Source organism: Oryctolagus cuniculus, chromosome 13, assembly GCF_964237555.1.
Source record: "Oryctolagus cuniculus chromosome 13, mOryCun1.1, whole genome shotgun sequence".
Lineage (NCBI taxonomy): Eukaryota > Metazoa > Chordata > Mammalia > Lagomorpha > Leporidae > Oryctolagus > Oryctolagus cuniculus.
Genome location: NC_091444.1, coordinates 91,526,695 through 91,548,069, shown reverse-complemented (window position 1 = coordinate 91,548,069; position 21,375 = coordinate 91,526,695). Strand labels below are relative to the sequence as shown.

General features: G+C 38.5%; 1 protein-coding gene across 23 annotated transcripts in view; it reads left to right on the top strand.

The window, feature by feature from the left end:
• The window catches only part of LOC103352177 (uncharacterized), a 75,541-nt gene that overhangs the window by 3,131 nt on the left and 51,035 nt on the right, over positions 1-21,375 (top strand). For 10 of the 23 annotated variants that reach the window (XR_011381666.1, XR_011381665.1, XR_011381664.1 and 7 more), the window contains 2 exons: positions 6,957-7,123; positions 10,752-10,844. Coding sequence is in view for 3 of the 23 variants with exons in the window: in XM_070055939.1 (XP_069912040.1) it covers positions 6,957-7,123; positions 10,752-10,804 (220 nt within the window). In the remaining 20 variants the exon portion in view is untranslated. Of the gene's footprint in view, positions 1-6,782; positions 6,837-6,956; positions 7,124-10,679; positions 12,263-21,375 lie in introns of those variants that run through there. The other 13 variants (XR_011381668.1, XR_007914016.2, XR_007914015.2 and 10 more) reach the window with 3 other exon arrangements.

Here is a 21,375-nt window from a genome sequence, read left to right as displayed (position 1 = left end):
AGAATCTGAGGATGATGTACCTTTAAGAGTCACAATAATACAATAATATCCTCCTTTTAATATACTAAAAGGAAGTGATTCTTCAGAACAAGTTCTACTAATAAGTTTCATGGTGCAACTCTTTGGGGAGAGAGGTCCTGTGTGGGAAGTTAGTGCACAATGGCTCTTGTGTATTTAACAAATACCACTCTTATGTATGACATCAGTAATTACTCAGGGCTCTTGACATGAGCTGGCTTGGCTACAGAAGCTTTTTGTATCCACTAGCTCAAAAAGGCCATCAGCAAAGTGGAAGTTCTCTCCTCTCTTCAGAGAAAAGTATATCCTTCTTTGGTGGCCCTTTCTTTCCACCAGGGTCCACCCACAATGTCCTTTATGTAGGACATCTTTTGCCAGAGTGTCTCTTGGCTTTCCATGCCTGATATGCTCCCCTTGGGCTTTCCAGCCAGACCAGAGTGGCTTGAGGGATGATTCTGAAGTCAAAGTGCTACTTAAAGCGATTGCCATTCAATGAGTCTGTGTATGGACTGCTTGCCATATTGGAGCCTTCACTCTTTTTTAATTATCCCTATTATTGATTCTATCTATATGTTCATTTTACTATTTAATCCTCTTTTTTTGTCTTCATAACACTTAAGTTGCTATTTTTATCAGCCAGCTTAAGGGATTTTGGGGTCCTATAACAATTTGTTTGGCTGTACCCTTAGAAGTGAATCCATAATAAAGTATGTAGGACTATATTGCTTTGCAGGTAGGCACTTCATGCATTTCCCAATTTTAGCTTTAGGATCTAGGAAATTCTTCCCACTGTCCCTGCCCTCCCACCCACATTCCCATGGCCCTTCCTCTTCCCTTATTCTTACTCTTATTCTTTACTAAGCTCTATTTTTAATTAACTTTATACATATATAGTAAACTCTGTTTAGTATAGGGTTCAATGATTCATATGGAAGAGAAAAAGGTAAGGAAAATATCATAAAGGAAAAGATAACCAAAAATATATAATAGAAAGCTTTCATCAACACTCAAGAGAAGGGCTGTTCAAAATCATTACTTCTCTTAGTGTCTATCATTTCTACATGTTATTTTTATGTGCTTTATTAGTTATCACCTGTCAGAGAGAACATATGGAATTTGTCCCTTTGAGATTGATGATGTTTTCCAGTTTCATCCATTTTTTTTTTTGTTTTGTTTTGCAAGTGACTGGACTTTGTTTTTTTTTCTGCTGTGTAGCAGCAGAACATTGTGTACATATCCAAAAATTTCTTTATCCAGTCTTCATCTGATGGGCATTTGGGTTGATTCCATGTCTTTGTTATTGTGAATTGAATTGCAATAAACATCGAAGTACAGATAGCTCTTTCATATGCAGATTTCATTTCCCTGGGGTAGATTCCCAGGAGTGGGATGCCTGGGTCATATGGTAGGTCTATATTTAGATCTCTGAGGTATCTCCACACAGTCATCCATAGTGGCTTTACCAGTTTACATTCCCACCAACATTGGATTAGGGTATCTTTTTCCCCTCATCCTCACCAGCATTTGTTGTTTGTTGATTTCTGTATGAAAGCCATTCTAACTGGGGTGTGGTTAACCTCATTGTGGTTTTGATCTGCATTTCTCTGATGGCTAGCAGTCCTGAGCATTTTTTCAGATGTCTGTTGGCCATTTGGATTTCCTCTTTTGAAAAATGCCTGTTTAATTCCTTTGCCCATTTCTTAACCAGATTGTTTGTTTTGTTGTTGTCAAGTTCCTTGATATGTTTATATATTCTGGTTATTAATCTTTTATCAGTTGTGTAGTTTGCAAATATTTTCTCCCATTCTGTCAGTTGTCTCTTCACCGTGCTAATTGTTTCTTTTGCAGTGCAGAAGCTTCTCAATTTGATGTAATCCCATTTATCTATTTTGGCTTTGATTGCCTGTGCCTCTGGGGTCTTTTCCAGGAACTCTGTATATGTCAATGTCTTGTAGGGTTTCCCCATTGTTCTCTAATAATTTGATGATGTTGAGTTATAGATTTAGGTCTTTAGTCCGTTTTGGGTGGATTTTGGTGAAAGATGTCAGGTAAAGATCTTGCTTCATGCTTCTGCATGTGGTGATCCAGTTTTCCTGGCAACATTTGAAGAGACTGTCTTTGCTCCAAGGGTTGATTTTGGCTCTTTTTTCAAAGATTAGGTGGTTGTGGATATTTGGAATGATTTCAGGTGTTTATATTCTGTTCCATTTGTCTATCTATTTGTCTATTTATCTGTTTTTTCACCAGTACCAGGCTGTTTTGATTCCAACTGCCCTGGAATATGTCTTGAAAGCTGGTATTGTGATGCTTCTGGCTTTGCTTTTATTGTATAAGATTGTTTTATCTATTCAGAGTCTCCTGTATTTCCATATGAATCTCAACATTATTTTTTCTGTATCTGAGAAGAATATCTCTGGTATTTTGATCACTATCACATTGATTCTGTAAATTGCTTTCAGTAGTATGGACATTTTGATGATATTGATTCTTTGAATCTATGAAAATGGAAGATTTTTTCCATTTTGGGAGGAGTATTCTTTTTCTTTCTTTAATGTTTTGTAATTCTCATTGTAAAGATCTTTGACACCTTGGTTAAATTTATTCCAAAGTATTTGATTTTTTTTTTTGGTAGCTATTGTGAATGAGGTTGATTTTAGAAGCTCTCAGCAGTGGCATTGTCTACATATAAAGCCTATTGATTTTTATGTGTTGATTTTATATTCTGCTACATTTCCATACTCTTCTATGAGTTCCAATAGCATCTCAATGCAGTCTTTTGGATCCCCTATGTACAGGATCATGTAATCTGCAATTAGGGATAGTTGACTTTCTCCTTCCCAATTTGTACCCCTTTGATTTCTTTTTTGTGTCTAATGGCCCTGGCTAAAATCTTCCAGGACTATATTGAAAAGCAGTGGTGAGAGGGAACACCCTTGTCTGGTTCCAGATCTCAGTGGGATTGCTTCCAACTTTTCCCCATTCAATAGGACACTGGCCATGGGTTTGTCATATATTGCTTTGATTGTATTGAGAGATGTTCCTTATATTTCCAATTTGCTTACAGTTTTCATCATGAAGAGTTGTATTTTTCAAATGCTTTCTCTGTATCTACTGAGATTATTATATTATCTACTGAGATAATATAATTTTTATTCTTCAGTTTATTAATGCAATGTATCACATTGATTTGCAAATATTGAACTATTCTTGCATACCAGGAGTAAATCCCACTTGGTCTAGGTGGATGATCTTTCTGATGTGTTGTTAGATTCAATTGGCTAGCATTTTGTTGAGGATTTTTGCATCTATGTTCATCAGAGATATTGATCTGTTATTCTCTTTCTCTGCTATATCTTTTCAGGTTTAGGAATTAAGGTGATACTGAATTAATAGAAAGAATTTGGAAGGATTGCCTCTCCTTTGATTGTTTTGAATAGCTTGTGAAGAATTGGAGTTAGTTCTTTAAATGTTTACTAGAATTCAGCAGTGAGACCATCCGGCCCTGGGTTTTTCTTTGTTTTCTTTGAATTATAATTGATTCAAGTCCTGTTTTTATTGATCTGTTGAGGTTTTCTATGTTTTCATGGCTCAATTTATGTAGGTTGTTATGTGTCAAGGAATCTATCCATTTCTTCTATGTGTCCTGTTTTGTTGGCATACAGCTATTTGTAGGAATTTCTGATGATTATTTTTATTTCTGTGGTATTTGTTGACACACTTCATTTTTCATCTCTGATTTTATTAATTTGGGTCTTCTCTCTCCTTTTTTGGTTTAATTATTGCTTTTCTCCTATTAGTTTTGGGTTTTGTTTGCTGTTGTTTTTCTCGGTTCTTGAGATGCATTGATAGCTCATTTATTTGGTGCCTTTCTGATTTCTTGATCTAGGCTCCAAATGCTAAAAACATTAGCACTACTTTTGCTGTATCCCATAAGTTTTGATATGTTGTATTGTCATCTTCCTTTGTTTCCAGAAATTTTTTGGATTTCTCTTTCGATTTCTTCAATGACCCACTGTTGGTTTAGGAGTGTGTTGTTCAGTCTCCATGTGTTTGCGTATGTTCCAGGTATTCCCGAGTTGTTGATTACCAATTTTATTTCATTGTGGTTTGAGAAGATGCATGGTATGATTTTGATTTTTTTTTAATTTGCTGAGACTAACTTTATGGCCTAGCATATGATCAATCCTAGAGAAAGTTTCTTGCACTAGTGAAAAGAATGTGTATTCAGTGGTTGTAGGGTGGAAAGCTCTGTAGATATCTTTTAGTTCCATTTGTCCTATAGTGTCGATTAACTCTGTTGTTTCCTTGCTGATTTTCTGTCTGGTTGATCTGTCCATTGCTGAAAGTGAGGTATTGAAGTCACCCATTACTGTCATATTTAAGTCTATATATCCCTTTAAAACCATTAACATTTCTTTTAGATAGCCAGGTGACCTCTAATTAGGTGCATATATATTTATAATAGTCACATCTTCCTGTTTTATTGATCCAATAACATTATATAGTGTCCTTCTTTGTTTCTTGTTTCATGTAACATGTTTTCATGTTAAAGTCTATTTTTTCTGATATTAGGAGGGCTACACTAGCTCTTTTTTTGGTTGCTGTTGGCGTGGATTAACTTTTTCTATCCTTTCACTGTCAGTCTGTGTGCATCTTTGTTGGTAAGATGTGTTTATTTTAGGCACTAAATACATGGGTTTTCTTTTTTAATCTATAAGCCAATCTGTATCTTTTGACTGGAAAATAGATGCCATTTACATTCAGCGTGACTATTATTATGAAATGACTTTGCCCTGTCATAGTTCCATTAATAGTGTTATTTTTTTACTTTGGATTTCCTTTGTACTTTTACTGGGTCATATTCTGTGTTTGCCTTCTTTCGTAGTGATGTTCCTGTTTCTGTGTTTCTGTGTGTAGCACATAATTGAGCATCTTCTATAGGGCTGGGTGGGTAGTTACAAACTCAATTCCTGTTTGTTATGAAAAAATCTTTATTTCTCCTTTGTTCATAAATGAGAGCTTTGCAGGATACAGTATTCTGGGATGACAGTTTTTTCTCTTAGGACTTAAAAATATCTCGCCATTCTCTCTTTGCCTGTAGGGTGTCTGATGAGAAGTCCACAGTAAGTCTATTTAGGGTTTCTCTGAATGTGATTTGGTGTTTCTCTCACACACGTTTTAAGATCTTCTCTTTACATTTTACTGTGGAGAGTTTTACTACAATGTGTCATGTCTTTTCTGGTCACGTGTATTGGGAATTTTGTGTATCTCCTGTATTTGGATGTCTCTTTCTCCAGATTGGGTAAGTTTTCCATTATTGTTTCATTAAGAAGACCTTCTAATCCTTTCTCTTTCCACATCTGGAACTCCTAGGACCCGTAAGTTGGATCATTTGATAGTGTCTTGAAGATCTCCAACAGTGCTTTTTAGTTTTCTAATTTCTTCTTCTTCTTCTTTTTTTTTTTTTTGGTTTGCTGTAAAATTTCCAGGAGTTTGTCTTCTAGTTCTGACATTCTTTCTTCTGTCTCACCTATTCTGTTGTTAAGATTTTCCACTGCATTTTTATTTGATCTGTTGAATTCTTCATTTCTAATATTTCATTCTGACTTCTCTTTAATATGTCAGTTTCATGAGAAAACTTTTCATTTAGATCATAAATTTGCTTCTGATTGCTTTTGAGTAATCTGATAATTAATTTTCTGAATTCCATTTCTGGCATATCCTCGATCTGTTCATCTTCACCTTCTACTATTGAAATCTTGTAGTATTCCCTTAGGGGGCTTATAGTATCTTCCTTATTCTTATTTAAGATTTTTCCTTTGTTTTTTGGCATTTCTATATATTTTTTTTGGTCTGGTTGCTTTTCTCTTTGATTTGTGTCTTTGTGGTTTAGTGGGAACATCTGTACTTTTAGTGTATACCAACTGGTCTGCTGGATGTGGCTTAATTGCTCTGTTCAGTATTCCAGGGTGGATAAGTTATCCGAGGCAGGGTCCCCGTGGGGCTTTGTAGCTTTCCTCTGGTTATTTGGTTGGAAGAAGTTCACTTCTGTTAGTGTGACTCGCCCTTTTCCTCATAGTTGCAGGATGCCCTGGTGTTAGGCTCTGGTGTGTTCAGGATTAGATAGCCCTGCTTAATGAACTGCACCCCTAAGCACAGAGATTTTCCTGTGGAGATGGTTCCCTCTGTTATGAACTGCAATGGGTCTGTGCATTGCCAATGGGTGTGTGGAATCTCACCTACTGCAGCCCAACTCTCTTCTCAATGGTGGTGGGACAGGTACAAGCTTCTGATAGTCAGGACTTCTCCTTGTTGTATAGCTTCATAGTGGGAGAAGAAATTCCTTCCAATTGTTGTGGTCCTCTTTCCTGGGGGGGGGGGGTGAGGTGAGGTGACCCAGCTATTGATGAGCACACAAGCAGAAGGCAAGGGCGGCAGTCCATTGCTGGCATCCAGGAATGTAAACAAACAAACAATGAGGTAAAATGATTTCTCCCAATCAACTGCAAGTTTTAGTGGGGAAAGTGGGGAGGGGGATTTGCAGGGAGGGGCCAACCTCTCTGTTTGTTCCTCAATATTTTCTTTTTTTCCTACATGGAACTTCAAAAGCAGTTTGCCAATCTCTCTCTCCCATGTTATCTGCACCCCTATGCACCCATAGAGTCCCGTCTTACCGGGTCCACTGGGGGCTTGTGCTGACCACCCCAGTCTGAACCTCTGACATTTCCCTTTCTTGTTTGCTCTTTTGGCATGGACCTGCCCAGTCTCTGCTGATCTCTTGGTTTTCCTGCTGCGAATTCCCCACGGCTATATCCCAGGTATGTATCTTCGCTCCTTTTTAATCACCAATTCTGCTCTGCATATGTCTGGAGTTTGGAGTGTGCACATCTAAACTGAAGTGGTAGACATTTCTGAATTCCTTCTAAAATATTTTACAGATTGTTGGTAAAGGTGGTCGCCAGTGAAGAAGCACTTACCTCCTGCGTGTCATCTCCACAAACTATTTCAGGATGGGATCCAGGAATTTTTACTAATCAAGCTTGCTCCAGAGAGCAAGATGTCTTAGCAGTGGGAATATATCGGGAGCCAAAGCAGGTTGTGAGAGGTGAGAGTTTATGGTAGAACATGGCATAAAGAAAAATTTATAGCAGTCCTCCTTCTGATTCTGTTCAAATAAACTCTATTATATAGGTTACATAAAGTGGTCAGTATCATAGTGTTAATATTCTAATTGAGATTGTCAGGAACTATTTTGAGGAAATCAAGAATTGGTTAGTGTGTAAGGAAATGTTACAAAGATTGATTGCCTTCTGTGTGAATATACTTAACATTTTTATCATCTGTGATTAAAAATAAGATGTGACAATGTAAATCATTGTGATTACCCTGATTAAAAATCACAACTAAAAATAATCTGTTCTATCACCATATTAGTTTAGGAAATGATCATTCTGTCTGTGAGGTTATTCATTAGCATGGACACATGAATGATTTTTCATGTGAGGACATCGAAATTTTGGTGTGTGAGAAAGGGAGAGAGACAGACACTCAAGAAGATCCTGATAAAGGATTTCTCCGAGAAAGTAGGAATGATGGTTGCCTTCTTTCAAAGTTCCCTAAGGAGATACACCTTGACACTTTTGAATCTTTAAGGCCTTTAAGCAAAGATGAAAATGTTGTTTAAACACACTGAATGCAACCCATATTGGCAACTCTGCCCACTAACCCATTCTACAGTTCCTCCAGATAGGCTCTGGCAATCTCCATTAGACTATCTGGTATTGTAATATTGATCCCTTTATGCACTTTATACAGTAAAGTGTATTTGAAGGAAACAGAAGGATTGTTATAGAGAGATGAATAAGCCCTGGATTTAGTAAGCACTAAAAACAATGACTGTAGGTCTGTGTTATGCTCATTTTGTTCTTTATTAATTCTTCCACTCACTAACATAAGAACAAGAAGTTTTTTTCAAGATGAGCATAGATCTGAGAGAAACACAGTTGGAAATTTTGGTTTGGAACAACTACTTTACAAGGCCTTACTTGTCTTGCTGCTCTATGGCCTGGAAACTATTTCTCCATTTCCCTTTCTGAGAACACCGACCCAATATTAAAAGGAGCTAGTATGTAGTAATTTTAAGCACATCTAAACTGTCCAATTTTTCTCAATGCCACTTTCTACCAAGAACTCACCTCTCACAAACCCATTTTTGCTTGCAATATATTCCAGTGTCTAAGATACCTGTTTCAACTTCTCTGGAGCGAGATTTATTAGTAAAAAGTCCTGGATACCACCCAGAAATGTTTTGTGGAGACTTGACCTACAGTAGCAACATGCTACTTCATTGACACCCATCTGCATCATAATCCATCAAACACAGTAGTCAGAAACAGCTACCCCCAAATTACACGTCCACACTCAAAACCACGCATAAATACATACACACACATATAAGCATGCACACACACACACACAAACCTGTATATGCTGTATGTTTCTTCTGTGGCCAGCGTTCCCTGCATTATGACAAAATAATCTACAGATTATTTTTTCTAGCATACTCATTGAACAGGGTTTGCTATGTTGTCACAGATCAAAGATTGTCAAGGTGTAATTCCAGGGCTTATTCATCTCTCTATAACAATCCTTCTGTTTCCTTCAAATACACTTTACTGTATAAAGTGCATAAAGGGATCAATATTACAATACCAGATAGTCTAATGGAGATTGCCAGAGCCTATCTGGAGGAACTGTAGAATGGGTTAGTGGGCAGAGTTGCCAATATGGGTTGCATTCAGTGTGTATAAACAACATTTTCATCTCTACTTAAAAATAAGTATGATTTGGGGCCGGTGCTGTAGTGTAGTGGGTAAAGCTGCTGCGTACAGTGCCAGCATCCCATATGGGTGCTGGTTCAAGTCCCAGATGCTCCACTTCAGATCCAGCACTCTGCCATGACCTGAGAAAGCCGTAGAATATGGCCCAAGTGCTTGGGCCCTAGCACCCATGTAGGAGACCCCGAAGAAGCTGCTGGATCCTGGCTTTGGATCAGCACAGCTCTGGCCATTGTAGCCATTTGGTGAGTGAACTAGCAAATGGAAGACTTCCCATTCTCTCTGCCTCTGCTTCTCTATAACTCTATCTTTCAAATAAATAAATAAATCTTTAAAAATATAAGTATGATGTAACAACATAAATTATCTTATTTACTGTGATTAAAATCATAGGTAAAAGGAATCCAGTGCTCACCAAGTTATTAGATTATAAAATTGTTATTCTGTCTGTTAGTGTATTCATGATAGTGCCCATATGAATTTTAAGGATGTTTGATATAGAAGCCGCTGACTTTGGTGTGTATATGAAAGGGAAAGACAGACAGACAGAAACACACACACACGATGATTTCCATTCAAGGCTTCTCCCTTTTTTTTTTTTTCTTTCTTTTTTTTTTTTTTTTTTTTTTTTTTTTTTTACAGGCAGAGTGACACAGTGAGAGAGAGAGAGTCAAAGAGAAAGGTCTTCCTTTTGCCGTTGGTTCACCCTCCAATGGCCACCGTGGCCAGCGTGCTGCGGCTGGTACACCGCGCTGATCTGAAGGCAGGAGCCAGGTGCTTCTCCTGGTCTCCCATGGGGTGCAGGGCCCAAGCACTTGGGCCATCCTCCACTGCCTTCCCGGGCCACAGCAGAGAGCTGGCCTGGAAGAGGGGCAACCGGGACAGAATCCGGTGCCCCAACCGGGACTAGAACCCGGTGTGCCGGCGACGCTAGGTAGAGGATTAGCCTATTGAGCCACGACGTCGGCCTTGCTTTTCTTTATATAAAGGCAGAAAATGTTCTGTATCTCATCAATACTGGTTTATACCTTCCCTCCCTTCTTCTCTCTCATCATCTCTCCTCCTCCTTTTCTTATTGTTTTAATTTTTACAATAACAGATCTTCAATTTTCTTTATAACCACAAGCTTATCTTTCTACTAAATAAAGAATTCAACAAGTAGTAAGTAGAGAAACCACTGTTCTTCAAGAGATTCTCCTTTAAACTGAGAGATATTGTTGCCTTCTTTAAAGATTTTTTGAAAGATTTATTTATTTACTTGAAAGGCAGAGTTACAGAGGCAGAGAAAGAGAGAGAGAGAGAGAGAGAGAGAGTCTTCCATCTGCTGTTTTACTCCCCAAATGGCTGCAATGGCTGGAGCTGGTCCAGTCCAAATCGAGGAGCCAGGAGCTTTTCCCAGGTCACCCATGCAGGTGCAGGGGCCCAAGTCCTTCCACTGCTTTCCCAGGCCATCAGTGGGGAAATGGATTGGAAGTGGATCAGCCAGGACTCCAACTGGTGCTCATATATGGATGCCAGCAGAGCAGGTGGATGCTTAACCTACTCTGCCATAGTGCAAGCCCCTAAAGATTTTTAAAATAATGGCCGAGATTGACTCTAATATTTAGACCACATCATCCTGGCTCTGTGATTGATAATGAACTTTTCAAAGGATATACTAGGAAAACCTTATTTTCTCTGTAATATTTCACCATAATATTGGCAATATTGGTCTCATTGTTTCACAGATGAAATATATACAAGGGTGTGTGTGTGTGTGTGGCTTTGAGTGTGAGTGTCTAATTTGAAGTGGTGGAAATTTCTGACACCTACATTGTGTGCTAGGTAATTTGTGCAGGTGGTGTCAATGAAGAAGCATGTAGTTGCTTTGTGTCAAGCCTCCACAAACTATTCCAGGTGAGATCCAGGGATGTCTACTCATTAAGAAGAAGCTGCAACTGTTGTCTTAGGCACCGGGATATACTGGAAGTCAAAACGGGATTGTGAGAGGTGAGATCTCATGTTAGAAAATGATGTAAGTAAACTTGGACAGAGTTTAGATGTCTTTTAAAATACTACTTACAAGCTTCTATTAACAGTGGGCAGGTGTTCTCAGAATGAGAAAAGGAGGAATAGCTCCCATGTCATAGAGCAGGACATCAAATAATGACTTTGAAGTCATTGCTCCAAACAAAAAAGGACAACTGGGTTTCTCCCTGATATACAAACATTCTGTGACAAACGTCTTGTGCAAAAATAGTGAGAATAGTCTAATTGTGATTGCCATAGACTGCTGGGAGAAAATGAAGAATTTATTAGTATATACGGAAATAGTTTAAAGATTGATTGTATCAATGTACTAATAATTAACAGATTTATTATCTCAGCTTAAAAATATGGTGTTACGGCTGGCGCCGCGGCTCACTAGGCTAATCTTCCACCTGCGGCTACAGCACACCAGATTCTAGTCCTGGTTGGGGCGCCAAATTCCGTCCTGGTTGCTCCTCTTCCAGTCCGGCTCTCTGCTGTGGCCCGGGAGTGCAGTGGAGGATAACCCAAGTCCTTGGGCCCTGCACCTGCATGGGAGACCAGGAGAAGCACCTGGCTCCTGGCTTCAGATCGGCGCAGCGCGCCGGCCACAGAGGCCATTGTGGGGTGAACCAACGGAAAAAAAGGAAGACTTTTCTCTCTGTCTCTCTCTCTCTCTCACTGTCCACTCTGCCTGTCAAAAAAAAGAAAAATAAATAAATAAATGGTGTTACAAGCTAAGTTATCTGTATTTACTTTAGTAAAAAAAAAAAACATAAAGAAAAAAATCTTTAAGGTCACCATGTTTCTTCAACTGTGGAATTGGGGAATGGTTATTCTGTCAGTTTTTTTTTGTTGTTGTTGTTGCAATGACTTTATGTTTCTGAATATTTTTAAATTTTTTTAAAGATCTTTTATTTGAAAGTTGGAGTTACATATAAAGAGGTGAGAGACAGAGGGAGGCAAGGGGCGGGGGGGGAGAGAGAGAGAGAAAGATCTTCCGTCCAGTGGTTCACTTAAAAAATGGTCCCAACAGCCAGAGCTGGGCCAAGTCGAAGCCAGGAGCCAGAGCTTCTTCCAGTTCTCCCACATGGGTGCTGAGACCCGAGGACTTGAGCCATCTTCCACTGCTTTCCCAGGTGCATTAGCAGAGAGCTGGATCAGAGGTAGAGCAGCTGGGACTTGAATCAGCAACCATATGGGAGGCCAGCACTGCAAACAGCAGCTTGACTCTCTACCCCACAGCCCTGGACCCATGAATCATTTTTAATATAGGACTCTCTGATTTTGGTGTTTGTGTGAAAGGGAAAAAGATATATGGACAGAAAAACACACAAAATCTCTCTCTCTCTCTTTCTCTCTCTCTCTCCCACACACACACACACACACACACACACACAATTCAACTCCAGGCTCATCCAGTATGAAAAATTTTTGCCTTCTTTCAAAGTTCTTAAAGAAAAATGGCTAAGATGAGCTCTATTCATCAGACCATATATACTTCTGGGTCTGTGACATGATAAATTCCTAATTGGGTATTATAGGAAAATATGATTTTTTCTATAATATTCCATCATGATATTAGCAACTTTGTTCTGAAAATTTTCACACAGAAAATAGTTACGTGTGTGTGTGTGTGGCTTTGATTGTGGAATAGCCGGGACTCAAACAGGTGCCCATACGGGATGCCAGTGCTGCAGGCAGAGGCTTAACGTCCTATGCAACAGCATTGGACTCAGCATGGTATTTCAAAGTTCATCCATGTTGTAGCATGTGTCAGTACTCATTCAGTCGGTTAACATCTGTGACACTGGCATCCCATATGGCCACCAATTAATGACCTGATTGCTGTACTTCAGATAAACTCCCTGCTAATGGCCTGGGAAAGCAGTAGAGCATGGTCTAAGGACTAATGCCCATGTACCCATGTAAGGAACCTGGATGAACCTCCGGATCCTGGCTTAGGTCCAGCTCAGCTCTGGTCATTGTGCCCATTTGGGGATTGAACTAGCAGATGGAAGATCTCTCTCTCTCTCTCTCCGTCTCTCTCTCTCTCTGAATTTCTACCTCTCTCTCTGTCTATAATTCTGCCTTCCAAGTAAATAAATCTTTAAAAGAAAGTAGTCATGTGTAATTTAGCTCCATAGGCTCAAATTGAGAGGAGAAGGAACTATGGATAGGCAGAGACATCAGAAGGTAAACTCTTAGCACTATTGATGCACCAGTGAACGTAAGATCATAAGGAAGTTTCCATTGTTATATTGGGCAGAAACAGAAGAGTAAGGGCTTTCCTCACTGTGGTGGTAGATTATAGGCATGTGACAAAAAAGAATAAAGAAATGAAGTTCCACTGATGAAAAGGGTATTTTGTTAGCTGGATGATCTATGGACATGTCATCAATAAATACCAATCATCTTGATCATGGGCTCAAAGCTGAATTTAGTGTTACTGATGAGCTCTGCGAAAGCCCGCTTATCATGGTCCTCGAGAGCTTCTGAATTTAGTGGGGTGGGCTGACACTTGCACAGCTCCAGGCCTATTCCCAGATCCACCCTCATTTCCAGAGCTCCTGCTAGCTTACTGCAGCTCTGGAAATATCTGTGTTTTTTTGTTTGTTTGTTTGTTTTTTATGAATTTGGCCACCATGCTACTAACTGACATGAATATTAATTTCTGAAGAGGAAAGGAAAGCCACAAGTCATACTCAATAATCTAACACTGGCCTGAGGCCAAAGAGCAAGACAGGGACCTACCTGGGAAAGTGATTTGAAACTGTTTGACATTCACAGAAGAAGCTAGAAATGTCAATTGCTACTTGAGCTAACATTTAGTTTCCAAGGTAAATGTTACAGCCTCTGCTTCTCATGATCAGGTATCACTCCAGCATGTGTCTAAAGAACCACAGGGCATTAGAATAACTTTCATTCATGATCCATGTTTGCATTTACTGATATAAGCATTTAATCTACTAGCTCGTTGTGACCTCTCAAACAGAGAAGATGAAAAATATCTCCATTAAAAAAACAGACAAAATCAAGTAATTCTGTCTGCTTCAGATTCCTTTTAATTACTAATGTGTAAAAGCCCAGATTAAGTTCATCTTTGCCATCACAGTCACACTTAATAAATGAACCACTAAGAGTTTTCATCTTCCTCTGACATTTCTGTTGACACCAAGTTAAAATTGCAATAAGAATTTTTAAAGAACATAAATACATGCACAACCTCTTGTATTAGAGCTCAATGTAAATTCAAAAATTCTGTTGCTTTATAAAACTTTTGAGGTTTTCAAATTTTTGAGAATATTTTCCAGATATTATCATGTGTTTCAAATTCTCTATATTCTTGAATACATTTTACTTGCCTTCAAAATGATTGTTTTGGAAATCTTGCTGAAGTAGTTGGATAAGGTTTGTTTTTGTAAAAAGTAAAAAAATCAAATGATTTAATGTTTGCTTAAATAATACACATCTCTTTAGGCTTCTTTTGGCTGTGACAGTTCCTCAGCAGTCATTTGATTGGTAGTTGTGAAGAGTACTGGCTAGATGCTATGTAATTATCTGTCTCCATTAAAATTAGTCCATTTTATTCCTCATATACTGAGGTTGGCTTTTGAAAATAAGGCCACAGAGGTAACGTACCATTTTTATCACATTGAATGGAAGTACATATTCTTCACTGTTGGCATTAACGTGATACTATTTATGCTAACCTTGGTCACCTGGGTGAGGAAGAGGTAGAGCTTTTCAGGATACTCCACTAAAATCTAATTTCTGTCCACTTTTCCATTCTGTACTCTTCAAAGGCATTTTATCATGTACCTACTGGCCACATCTAGGAAGTAGGGAGCTGCGTTCCAATTCTTTGAAGGCAGAGTATCTACATAAATGATCAGGAATTATTTTGCATGGGACATCTGTATATTCTTATTAACTGGTTTATTCATTCACTTACTTATTATACTAGTATGAACTAGGAGTATTTTATTTTTTTATTTATGATCTTATAGATTTTAGTTTTTTCTTGTAATACAGATTGTTCTTTGTTCTTTGGAAGCTCGTTCAGTTGTCTACTGTTTCTGAGACACAATCATCTCATTGTGGGTTTGTGGAATTTTTCATTTTCTTGTTTTTAGAGTGTTTAATCCCGTGCTCTATAAACATCTTGCAAATTCCCCAAACCAATCCTGGAATGAGTCATTCCTTCAAGGAGCTCCAGATCCTTTTACTGGAAAACACTATTAGAAATCAGTTTAGGGAGCTAGGTGTTACACACTGCTACCAGTGAGTCATTGTCTCTATACTGTAATTGACTGACAGAATACAGCCATATATGCATCCTCCCTGCCATGTATCTATAATTACATAGAATTTTATATGTAAAAATGTGTATCTAAGTTGAAATATTTCCATCAAGCTGAATATGAGTTCATTCTGAGGCTTATAACTCCATAAGCTTACAGACCATTGTTATTCCACCTCTTTATTGCCTGTGACTTTCCAGAAAGGAAAAGTTGCCTCATATTAGCTAATTGTACAATTAATCATAGAATTCAAGTACACCTGTACAAGGGGCCTTCAAAAGTTTTGGTAAAATATGGAGCTAAAAAATCCATTAATTTTGGTGCAAAAGATTTTGAAATGCATTTTTTACAATCGCATTTTTTCATGACCTTTTTAAAGACCCTATTGCATGGTTTCTTTCATGTTAAACAATGTTTGTCAATGAGATTGTAGGATTTATACAGTTACATTTGCTTATGCTCTTACAGAATAATCTCATGTCCAAATGACTAAGGAAGCAGGCAATTTGCCTAGCAGTTAAAAATTTTGGTTGAAAGGCCTCAGCCCACATCACAGTGCCTGGGTTCATGTACCACCTTCAGCTCCTGATTCCAGCTTCCTTCTAATATAGAGTGCATCTATTCAACAACAGTCAAGAGGTGCTCTCATGTGACAAGTGAGTACTCTTCATGGGACAGGAGCTGGCTATCTGACATCAACTCACTTCCCCTTCCACCTGAGCAAATGGCAGGACAATATCCAGCTTCCACTACTAGTCACTGTGGCCATGTGGCTGTCCTGTCCCTTCAGTGTCAGAGGAAGTAACATGACAACCCTAAGCCTAGCTTATCTTCCGAGTCCTTACAGGCTAGTGGGCAAGAGTATTGTGTTTAGATGAATGGGAAAATGAGTGCAACAAACTTGAGCTCAACATGGGGAGTTCTGATAAGTCATTCACTAGCCCAGGTGAGCTAATCATTCTTAGGAGGTGCCAAGTACCAGGACTCCTAGAGGGCATTAAGAAGGACACTCCCAGCAAGGACATCCCTCTTTGAGTACCTGAGAAAATTTCCCGTGGTTATTTTTAATTCTCTGAAGCTCATGGTCAGCCAACATGTCAACCCTGTTTCTAGAGAGACACAGCATAAGGTGGTGACATGGGTGCTTCTTTAAAAATAAAAATTCTTCTCCGTGATGAAAAATGTATTTTTCTTATCACTATACATATTTATTCACTGTAGGAAATTTAAGTAATGCAGAAAAGCACATAATCTCAAATTCACCGTCTGGAGATAAACATTAACATTTTATTTAACATAGAAGCTCACTGTCACTTTGCATGTAGACCATTTTGGCACAGAGCATACAAGAAGTTAGGTCTCTATACTTTGTGTGGCTCCTATGGCATACAAGTGTTCTCTACCTTATCAGCTTCTGTAGAACTAGGCAGAGTGCTCATCACATCATTAATCAATACCTTTTGTTGATGATGACAAGCTCACAAGTGTTCACGCTAAATACAGAGGAAAAAATGATATTGTAAACGTGTTTATTCACAGGCATGTTGTTCAATCATGCATTCTGGTTTATTTAAACCTGAAAATGTTTTATTTTGTGTGAAAGGAGAGTCACCGGTCATGCTTCTATAAGAAGGAACCACAAACATGATTTCTAATGCTGTAGGCATATGTCCTTTAAAAATGTTGAAGGACATGGCATTGACAACAATTTTCTAAATTACAAACTCTCTTTCCAAATTATAGGTGGAAACTCAATTGTTTACTGCAATGAAAGGCTCTCTAACGTTGCTTCATGGTGAGGTGTTTAAGTCTTGTGATGATCCTGTGTGCTTCCACCTGTGTTGTTGGCCTGGCATCCTCACCGACATGACTCATTGTTGCCTACACTCTACATTCTGGCCACATTAATGTTGTGGACTTCTCTGAGTTTCCTATTCTTCCTCTCTCAATCACAAACTTTGGATTATGCTCTACTCCAGTTCTGAAATACTCTTAGAGTCCTATCTGCTAAATTCTCCTTATCCTGCAATCAGGGGAAGTCTTCTCAACCCCAATTCCTTTCTTGAACCTACCCCTCCGTTTGTCTTATGTTTCTTTGTGAGATGAGCATTCCTATTGAATTCTGCAAGAGTGCAGCCTGGATTCTCACCATCATTTCATAAGGTACCGTCACAGAGTCTAGAGTAAAGTAACACATGAGATTTGCTAAATAAATAAACCAAAGATTTTTGCTATGTGTCAACTATTACACTTCTTTCTTTTCCTTCATATCATGATATGCTTGTGGTTGTTGCATAAACTAGGCAAAAGTCTTCCCAAGCCTTGGGATTTATTCTGTTCTCATTTGTGGATTGTTCCTAAACTTCTTCATGTTTAGGAAAGGACTCCTTATCATTTTCTCATATGCATTGAACTTCCTCAGCCAACTTAGGTTGGCTACTTGAAACATCATTTCCTAGTTCAAAGAACACGATGAAATATATTTTGTACTAAGAATGGTGTTTTTATGTGAGTCTATTAAGTGGGGTAATTTTATTATTTCGAAGGCCTCCATTTCCCATTTGCAAAATAAGTGATTGAATTATATCTAGTCTTAAAGGTCATTAAGTAATTCTGAAGTAAAATTAGCAAGTCTTTCATAGCATACAGTTAGAAATACAGAATGCTAAATCATGATTTGAATATATTTTGCATTCTGTAAATCTGCGGAATGAATCATATTAGTGAAAGTGGCAAAGTAAAAGAAATGTAATCTGAGCTGCAAGTAGAAATGACTAAATAAAAAAGAAACTGATTGACATATAATTGAAAGATGACAGTATTTCAGGCCTCAAAAGCATTTTCATCCATGCCCAAGTTCTGCTTCTCTGATAATCTTGATTCTTCTTTTGTGTCTGAGCTGCAAATTCAGACTCACTTACCTCTGGTAAAACTGTTTGCAACAGTTCCAAGATTGCTGTCCAGATTCTTCCCCAATCATAAGTTGTGAGCATCATACTGACTGAGCCAAAGAGAAGCAACTGCCCACCCCTAAAACAGTCAATTTCTTCAGGCCTGGATCAGAGCAAGGACAGGGCTTGATGAGCCTAGATCTGAACACAGACCTACTAGAAGGTCTAGTTATTCTGAAAACAAACATGTTTTGAAGGGTGCAAGACAATAAAGCAAATGTCAGTGGTCTCATTAAAAGGGTGGGGGGCGGCACCGTGGCTCAACAGGCTAATCCTCTGCCTGGCGGTGCTGGCACACCGGGTTCTACTCCCAGTCGGGGCGCCGGATTCTGTCCCGGTTGCCCCTCTTCCAGGCCAGCTCTCTGCTGTGGCCAGGGAGTTCAGTGGAGGATGGCTCAAGTCCTTGGGCCCTGCACCCCATGGGAGACCAGGATAAGTACCTGGCTCCTGCCATCGGATCAGCACGGTGCGCCAGCCGCAGTGCGCCGGCCGCGGCGGCCATTGGAGGGTGAACCAATGGCAAAGGAAAACCTTTCTCTCTGTCTCTCTCTCTCTCTCACTGTCCACTCTGCCTGTCACCAAAAAAACAAAGGGGCGGGGGTTAATATTTAATATGTGGACTCAAACAACAAAATTATCATAGTGTGTAGGTCTTAGAAAACTATATCTTCATTTATAGGGGAATAACAATTATGAATTCATGACTCTAATTGACACCTTAATTTCTTACATGTATGTTGTAACTCACACAAAAATCTGCAGCTGGTTCTAAAACTTTTCATTTATGTGTTTCATTAATGCAACTCAACATAGATACAGAAAAGCACACAAACCCTTCTCCAGTAATCCCCAGACTTCCAGGATGTTCTCTGGCTCTCAGAGACATCACTTTTCACTCAGTCTTGGAAACTCAGAATCAACTTTCATTTCCCAAACTTATTCCATAGGCTTGGAGTTGCTAAATTCTTCTGACTCTGGCTTTCACCTAGAAAGATGAAAATGAGTCGCAGGAAAGACATAAACATGATAAATTTTGTTTATATTCCCCTAAGTCATGTTCAGCTTCCTTGTATTAGAATCTCAAGAACTTACCTAAACAGTCCATGCAGAGCATGCCCAGGACTATTTTTTGATAACAAGGAAAAGGTTGATTATGACAGGTGATTATACATTGATGGCTTCTTCCCTTGTCATGTACCATAAGTCCTGCTTTCTAGAAGACCGTGGTGAAATACGTCCCTGGTTCTCAGAAGGAATGAAATTGCTTTACATATTGTTGACCAAGAGAACTAAGATAGATGAGTTTAAGTGCCATTTGTCACTATCCAAATACTCAATGGGTGAGTTTAAGTGCCATTTGTCATATCCAAATTTTATTAGTTCCTTCTTCCAATGTAAGTGGATGGTGATAAATTATTATAACCTCAAGATGACCTAATTTAATTTTGAAACAAAATTAAAAAATCTTAAAAAGAATATAAAGTTTTGAAATGTAAAGATAATGTATCTAAGAACAAGAAATCAGTTTATAACAAGCTCTTTCTAGGTATAATTAATGAGAGAAAATATGGAATGACCTAAATAAAATTGTATTTTGAATTTTTAATTAGCTACCCTGTTACTTTCCTGGACTTCTCTAATAAATCACAACAAACTTTGTGTGATAAAACAATAAAAATTTATTCTCACCGTCCTGGAAGGCAGAAGCACAAAATTAAGGTGTCAGCGTGGTTTGTTCTCTTTGAGGACTTAGAAGGAGAATATTTTCCATACTTCTCTGCTCACTTCTAGTGACTGTTGATAATTCTTGTTTTCTAATGTTTAATTAGTTTTTAACATATGTAAGGTGATTTGGAGATACAGTTGTAAGAAATAAAGATATTCCTCCCTCCTTCCCTCCATCCTCCCTTCTCCATCCTACCCTCCTTCCTTCTCCCTTTCTATCTGTTCTTTTTTGTTCTTTTAGTTTGTGAGATAAAATATTATAAATTTACATTAGAGTAAAAAGATTATACTTCACCAAATAAGAAATCTTACAAAGAAAAAGCAAAAAGACTCTAGTTTAATGAGAGTGTAGACAATGGCTATAAACAATAATTGAATGGAAAAATAATTTTACCCATATACACTAATTTTAAAGTAGTCAAAGATCATTAAAACTATAATAATATGACATTGTTTTTTTTGTTTTTTTTTTTTTTTTGGACAGGCAGAGTGGACAGTGAGAGAGAGAGACAGAGAGAAAGGTTTTCCTTTGCCGTTGGTTCACCCTCCAATGGCTGCCACAGCTGGCGCACCGCGCTGATCCGATGGCAGGAGCCAGGTACTTATCCTGGTCTCCCATGGGGTGCAGGGCCCAAGGACTTGGGCCATCCTCCACTGCACTCCCTGGCCACAGCAGAGAGCTGGCCTGGAAGAGGGGCAACCGGGACAGAATCCGGCGCCCCAACTGGGAGTAGAACCCGGTGTGCCGGCGCCGCAAGGAGGAGGATTAGCCTAGTGAGCTGCGGAGCCGGCCCATATGACATTCTTAATCATTGGTTTGAAAAAGTTATAAATTAAAGTTTTACAAAACTGTATTTTCTGCAATCTGATCTTTTTTTTTCTTTCTTCCTTTCTTTTTTAAATTTTAGTTCGCACATATAAGGAAGAACACCTGGTATTTTTCTTTCTGAATCTGGCTTATTTCACTCAACATGATGTCCTCCAGTTGCATCCATTGTGCTGCGATATAGAATTTCATCCATTTTTATAGCTAAATAGTATTCCATTATGTATATATATGACATTTTCTTTATCCATTCCTCTGATGATACATACCTTGTTTGGTTTGAAATTTTATCTATTGTGTACTGTGCTGCTATAAACATGATAGTGTAGGTATCACTTTGATTCATTGTTTTCAAGTCTTTCGGGTATATACCCAGTAATGAGATTACTAGATCATATAGTAAGTCTCTTTCTAGCTTTTTAAGAAATCCCAACACTGTTTTCCACAGTGGCTGCACCAATTTACATTCTTACCAACAGCATAGACGTGTCCCCCTTTGTCCACATCCTTGTTAGTATTTTTCATTTTCTACATTTTGGATTTTAGCCATTCTGACAGGGGTAAGGTGGTGTCTCACTGTGGTTTTGATTTGCATTTCCCTCATAGTTAGTGATGTTGAGCATTTTTTCATATGATCGTTGGCTATTTGTATTTGCTTTTTGAGAACTGTCTACTGAAGTTCTGTGTCCATTTCTTGACTGGATTGG